The following is a 6,883-nucleotide window of genomic DNA, read 5'->3' as shown; positions in this document are numbered from 1 at the left end:
ACCTGCACAGGCCTGGCTGGAAAGAGTGGCACTCCTGGCAGGTCCTGGGCTGCAGGGATGAGAGGGGTCATCATGCATCCCATCGCCCAGGGCAGCCCCTACCAAGCAGGTTTGCCCTGGAGGTTCAGCCTCTAGGACCCCCCGAGGGTGGGCTGGGTGAGGGGCCAGTGCTGGGCGTGGCCTCCCCACCATGACCCCAGGCTCTGCTCCAGGGGAGCTCACGCCAAGGGATTCGGGAACCCCCAGAAGAGCGTCCTCTGGGAACAGAGGGGATTTTAGGAATCAGAGGCCCTTGGAGATTGTGTCTCATTGCCCCTGAAACTCCCCTCCCCTCTAACCACATCCCCCATTTGATGATAGGAAAACAGCCCTGAAGACCAGACAGCTGCTAGCCAGGGTCACCCAGCAAGTTGGAGTCAGGGCCACTAAGGGGGTTTTGGGGTTCTTGGAGATGAGCCCCTGACCTTGACCCACGGGGCTTGCCCATGGCTTCTTGGAGTTGCTGTCAGGGGGTGGACAGACAGGCAGGTAGGTTGCCCTTGGCTCCTGGGGCCTCAGTGATGGTGGCTGTTTGTGGGCGTCATTCCTGGGTCCGTGACTGCAGGTGTGCAGGGCGTGGCGGGGACGGAGGGGCCCAGGGTGAGAGGGCGGAGGCCACCGGGGAGGACCCCAGTCCCACCTCTGTTCTTGACCCCTTCTCAGCCAGCATCAGGTCCCCTGCCCTCTCTGGGCCTTGGTTTCCCAAGTTTCTCCTGAATAAGCGGCATAAGAAGTCCACGCATGGGGGGCGGTGGAGGACAGGGACCCCAAGTGTGACTTCCTTTGTGACAGGAGCTCCGAGGGGTCGGAGCGACGGAGGAGGAGGAGGAGGCTGGGAGAGGGGGTGCAGCCGGTCAGCAGGGGGCCGGGGGGGGGCGGCGAGAAGCCCAGAGGTGTCGCCGAGCCCCGGGCTTTGAACCTGGGGACCCTGACCATGATCTCGCGGTGCTGCCGCCGGGGGTAGATGCCTCAGACGGATGGGTGGGTGGTGAGCGACAGTCAGTCGCTCCGGGGACCAGCGAGGGCGCCGGGCATAACGCCGGCTGGGGCCAGAGAGGGCACAGAACTCTGGGGGGTCCGGGAGGGACACGACTTTCCTCAGGGGTGGGGAGGGGCAGGCCTGTGAGGGGGATGGGGAGTCAGGCCTCTGCAGAGCCCCTGACCTTTGAACCTGAGATCTGCTTGGTGATCTCATGGTGCCACTGTCAGGGGCAGATTCTGTGCTGAGAGGGCAGACTTAAGGCCCATGACATGGTGCGTGAGGGCCCACGTGCACGGACCCCCGTGTTGGAGCCCCTCCCCGAAGTGGAGGTTCTAGGTCCCCCGCAAGGAGTGGTCCCAGTGTGGAGGGGTGGCAGATCTGGGAGGTCCGAGACCGCTGCCGGATGGGTGGGCCCCGAGGCCAGGCAGAGGGGCCCTCGGTCAGCGTGGGCTGGGCTGTGGGATGAGTGAGCCCTGAGTGGCCGGTCACCGCTGTTCTCCCTCCCCGGGACTCCCTCCGACTTCCCAGGGCAGTGCACCCTCAGAACAACTTTTCTGCCACTTTTATGGCCGTGTGACCTTGGCCTTCTCCACTAGGGGTGGTGGTGGGGGAATTGCTGAAGCCGAGGTTCCTTGGTTCAAAGACCCTCTGAGTTAGGGGGGCAGGGCACAGCCTGCCCACTCCTCATTTCTCGTGTGGGACGAGTTGGGACTTGGATTTCTGGGGTCCCTGATCCGGACCCTCCGGAAGAGGCAGCTCCCCGTGTTCCCCTCCCACCCCGCCTCCCCCAGCTTGCGTGCCAGGCGCCTGGGGGAGGGGGGAACCCCACCCCCGCCCCTCCCCCGCTCCACCTGCTGGCCCTCCATCCTGCCTGCCCCCACCCTCCACCTTCAGAACAAGCCACAGAGTCAGATCATCTTTTAACTCTGCTTTATTTTGGGGGTGGGCAGCGGTGAGGAGGGGAAGGCGGGGAGGGTCTCCTCCCCGTGGCAGAGGGCGGTGGTCTGGTAGGAGCCCCCTCAGCTACTTGGCTGTCTCGGGCCTCTCTCATTCTCTCTTGGAGCCCCGCCCCTTGTCTCGGGCCTCAGGCCCCTGTGCTGTCCGTGTTGGGGTGGGGGAGGGAGCCCCCCCGGGCGAGGTCACCCCGTCAGCGTCCCGGACAGTCGCAGGGACGCCGGGGGCTGCGAGTCCGGTAAGTACTGGCACGTCGGGACCCTCTGGAGCACCACCATCCAGGTGAGAACCAGGGCTCAGGGTCAGACAGTCAGCGTCGAGGGAGCTGGACCAGACGGCGGGCGGGCGCAGCTTCGCAGGGAGGCGGGGCGGGGGAGGGCGGGGTCGGGCCCAGGGGGGCAGGAGCACCGGTGGTGGAGGTAGAAGAGGTCAGTGGAGCACCCGAGGTCAGTGTCCCAGGGTGGCCCAAGGTGGCCACTCCTCACGCCAGGGGGGTGGGTCCCTGGCATCCGCTTGCTTGGCTGCGTCCGCTCTGCTGCTTCTTCACCTGGCCTGGGGTCACGGGGTCATTTCCTGCTCACCACTGCTCTCTCCTCTCGTGGAGCTCACGCCCAGTTGCAGGCCTGGGACCTGGAGAATTAAGACGGAATTGTGTAGCCCTGAGCTGGCTCTGGGTCTCTGATGGTTGGACAGTCCACTGGATAGTCCGTTGGCACGGATACTGTTGCTGGTTGATGAGTTGACTGTTTGCCCTTCTCAAGTGTTTCCCCTTGGGTCAGGAGTGGCAGGAAGGGGGCCCGGGGCCCGAGCGAAGCCGGCTGAGGCACGGGGAGGCTGGAGGGGGGTCCTGTGGGGCGGCGGGGCGGAGGAGAGGAGGCGTTTTCAGTCGAGGTCCGCGTCCTCCTCTCCGCTGGGCAGCTCCCGCAGCGTTGCTCCTTCCCCGGGGGGGCTCACCCCGGCGAGGGTGGGTGTAGACTGGGTGTAGATGGTGGTTAGGAAGCGGGCCAGGGCCCTGGCTGCCAGCTCCCGGTTGATCGGGTTGGAGCCCCCTCGGGCGCTGCGGATGTAGAGCAGGCGGTGGGCGTCGGCGTCGGCCGGGAGGCGCTGGCGGGGCCCGAGGGCGCCCGAGGCGTCGGTGCTCAGGGTCTCCTGCACGTCGTTCTCCTGCTCGTCCTGCGAGGTGTCTTGCAGGCCGTCATGCAGGCCACACTGACGGTAACGTTGCAGGTCGTCTTGCAGGGCTTCTCGCAAGGCGACATCCTCAGCGTCGACGACGTGCAGCTCCAGGTAGCGGCGCGGGCGCGGGTGGGGGTGGGTCCCCTCACGGGGGGCGACTCTGACGGCGAAGAGCTCGCACAGCATCTGCCAGAACTCGGGCGTGAATCGCAGGCCAAGCAGGGCGTTGTGCTGCCACTGGCCAGGGCCCGGGGACAGCTCGGCCGGCTCCTCGGCGGGGGTGGCGTTGGCGCCCGTGAGAGGGGGCATCTGGGGGAACAGCTGGGCGACGGCGGTGGCGACGCCGCTGCCAGCGATGAGGGACGAGTCTAGGAGCAGGCGCAGCGAGCGCCGTGGCGGCGGCCGGGCCGTGTCCGAGGGGGGCGCGGGCAGCAGGGCGAGGTGACTTCTGGGCCTCAGCAGCACCAGGAGGGCGGCCACGGCCAGGAGGTTCTTCCAGAACAGGAGGCCTCGGAAGAAGTGCAGAATGACTGCCCTGATCTGGGCCGTGCTGAAATGGGCAAGGAAGCTGTTGAGTATTTGGTCAACTGGTATCAGAGCCAGGAACTCCTGCTGGAGGTTCTGCCCATTTGGCTCGTCCTGCTGAAGGGCATCTTCATTCTCCTCTTCGTCCCCCGATTCCGGGGACTGATCCCTGGGGGACCCTCCCATAGCGAAAAGCATCACTGGCCGAGTGGCAGCGCGGTGCTGGAAGGCCCTTCTCCGGAGGAGTTTCCGCACGGGTGGCAGGGGCCGGCCGCCCTTTGGTTCTGGCCGCTCCGTGACGTCAAAGTTGAAGTGGGAGAAGAAGAAGACCCAATGCCCGGGGAGAAGTACGGTGAGCCTGTCATTATTCAGAGAGGCCAGATCCTCTGTGTTGAGAAGGATCATGATGGGCTCCTCGGTGTTCTCCAGGTAGCGGCACCACACCATGAAGGCAGCCCGTACTGGAAGGATCTTCATCTCCGCTGGCGAGGCCTCGACCTCGATCGGGGAGATGTTTCGAGAATAGAAAGCGCAGCAGACTCGCTTGCGGGTTTGCTCGTCGACTTGGATCAGGGAGGCGTGCAGGGCCGTCTTGGTGACGCCCGTTTCCAAGTAGAACGGGTTCTGGGGCTTGGGGTGGTGGAGGAGGGGCGCCTTGCGGAAAGCCCGCTTCAGGCACTCGAAGGCCTCCTGCTCCTCGTGCCCCCAGTAGAAGGGCTGGTCGGTCAGGAGCTGCCGCACCAGGGGCTCCGTGACGACGGCGAAGCGCTCCACGAAGTGCCGGTACGGGAAGGCGAATTCGATGAGGTTTCGCAGGGACTTCTTAGAGCCAGGGGTGGGGTACCCTGTTATGGTGCCCACGATGCTCTTGTTGAGTTTCACCCCTTTGGGGGTCATGACGAATCCCAGGAACTCGGCGGTGTGTCGGTGGAACTGGCTTCTGTCCAGGGAACAGTAGACGTGGTGGTAGCGGAAGCGGACCAGGACTTGGCGGACGTGGTGGAGGTGCTCCTCCTGGCTCATTGAGTAGACCAGGACGTCCTGCCCGTACGAGAGGGCAAAGAAGCCGAGCATGTCCTTTAGGATAAAGTGAATCACGCCCTGAGGGATGATAGGGTCCGCGCAGATCAGGAAGGGCTGGTAGCTCGTCATCTCTTGAAGCTCCAAACCGAACGCTGCTTTCCATACATCTTCTGTTTGGTGTATGTTCATGCTTTCCTCCACGACGGTGCCGCGCAGCTCCAGCTTTGTGAACCATGTAGCTCCGTGTAACTGGTCGAACAGTTCTGGGATCATCTGTACGTAGTCGTGTCTGCTGGTCAGCATGTCCTGCGGGTCCCAGTATTCCTCCCGCCTGGCTCTTTCTTGCACCCCGGCTCCCACAGGTTCCCACGGCGCGGCGGAGGGACACTCGTAATAGGTCTCGCTGTGATCACTGTCTCCAGCCTGCTGAAGCTCAGAGGGCTCTGATTCAGAAAGATCATCGGATCCGTCTGAGCTTGGCTGGTCGGAAGTCTCCTCATCTGCTTCCTTCGGGTTAAACACGTCGGCCAGGTCGGAGTACAGGGGCGGCAATCCGGGCAGCAAGCTTATGGCATGTCTTTCCAGAGCGATGCATGGTGGGGGCGGGCGGAAGCAGTTCTTCAGGCAGTAGGGAGAGTGGAAGGTGCAGCGGCCTTTGACCCAGTCGACCTCTGGGGCGTGGACACGGAGCCAGTTGACGCCTAGTATCACGGAGAAGTTGGGAGATGGAATGATGTCGAATTCCAGGGACTCCTGGTGGTTCTGGTGGATGCACACCAGGGGTTCGGTGTAGAGCCAGACGGGCTCGTGGCCGACCAGCGAGCCGTCCACCGACTGGACCGACTGTGGGTAGGGCTTCTCGTAGAGCTCGACGTAGTGCTCTTGGGCGAACCTCTCATCCATGAAGTTGCCACCCGCCCCCGAGTCGACCAGGGCCCGAACCGCCACGCTGTGGTAGGGGTTCACCCTCACCATGAGCAGCAGGAAGAGGTGGTCGCGGTTGATGGCGGGGTGGACCTCGCAGGGCAGCCCGCTGCTGACCATCCACCTCTCTGGAGCAGGTGAGTCGATCCAGGTCAGGTTCCGCGGGCGGGCCTCCGGGGGCAGCCTGAGCATCGCCCTTCTCTCTGCCAGCTTCTCTTCTATCTGCAGGACCAGCACGATCAGACTGTCCAGCGAATCCGGCTGAGGGACGCGGAACAGATAGCGCCTGATCTCCTCCTTGAGCCCCTGGCACAGGTGGGCCTGCAGGACTTCGTCTGGCCAGCCCAGGGTGGGTACCAGGCCCTGGAACTCGTGGATGTATTCGACGGCGGCGCGATCCCCCTGCCTGAGGTTGAACATGGCCTCTTCCGCCACCTGCAGGGCCTGACGGTACTGGAACATATCGGACATGGCCTCCAGGAAGGCTGGGAAGTCGTCAATCAGGGGGCTCTCTCTCCCCACCAGATCTTTGGCCCATTCCAAGGCCAAGCCCGAGAGGTGGCAGATGACGTAGCCCACTCGCAGGCGGTCGTCGTAGAACGTTCTTGGGTAGCTCTGTAAGATCAGCTGGCAGAGCACGATGAACTCGTGGTATTCTCGGCGATCGCCCGAGAACTTGCCTGGGATCGGCAGTTGGCCGGCGCTGATCCCTTTCATCAAGATCTCTTCCGCCACCCTCTGCTGCTCTCTGAGGTCTTGCATCCGGAAATACAGAGAGATGATGGACCTCACCATGCCCATGGTTTCTGCTGTCGAGCTGTCTGTTGGCTCTTCGGGACGCTCCTCCTCTTCCCACCCCACCAGGTCAGTGTAGTCGTCTTGCTCTTCCTGGGCTCCCCATGGGTTGACTGATGCCTCTTCCGTTCTACCAGGTGCCCCACCGAATGGACCCCCCACTTCCAGATGTGAACCATCGCGTGACTCCTCCAGGTCTTGGAGTAGGTCATTGGGTGGATCCTTTATTTCCCTATGTGGGCCACTGGATGGCTCCTCCATGTCTTGGAGGAGATCAATGGGCACCTCTTCCATTTCCTGGGCCAGGCCACTGGCCAGCCCTGCCGCCGCTGCCGCCGCCTCCGCTCTGCTGCCTGGTGTCTCCACGGTGGTGTTGGATGAGCCCTCGGAGGACTCCATTTGTTTTGATGATGGATTCTTACGCTCCATCATCGTCTCAAATGAGTCTTCAGAGGGTTCTATCAT

General features: G+C 63.5%; 1 protein-coding gene across 1 annotated transcript; it reads right to left on the bottom strand.

Moving 5' to 3' along the window:
- Positions 1-2,857: 2,857 nt before the first annotated feature.
- On the bottom strand, positions 2,858-6,883 carry RTL1 (retrotransposon Gag like 1). Its single transcript, XM_068537864.1, has one exon. The coding sequence runs from the start codon at positions 6,881-6,883 to the stop codon at positions 2,858-2,860; it is 4,026 nt and encodes a 1,341-aa protein (XP_068393965.1).

This window comes from Eschrichtius robustus, chromosome 1 (assembly GCF_028021215.1).
Source record: "Eschrichtius robustus isolate mEscRob2 chromosome 1, mEscRob2.pri, whole genome shotgun sequence".
Classification (NCBI taxonomy): domain Eukaryota; kingdom Metazoa; phylum Chordata; class Mammalia; order Artiodactyla; family Eschrichtiidae; genus Eschrichtius; species Eschrichtius robustus.
The sequence above is the reverse complement of the archived record's forward strand: the minus strand, read 5'-3'. Positions and strand labels throughout refer to the sequence as shown.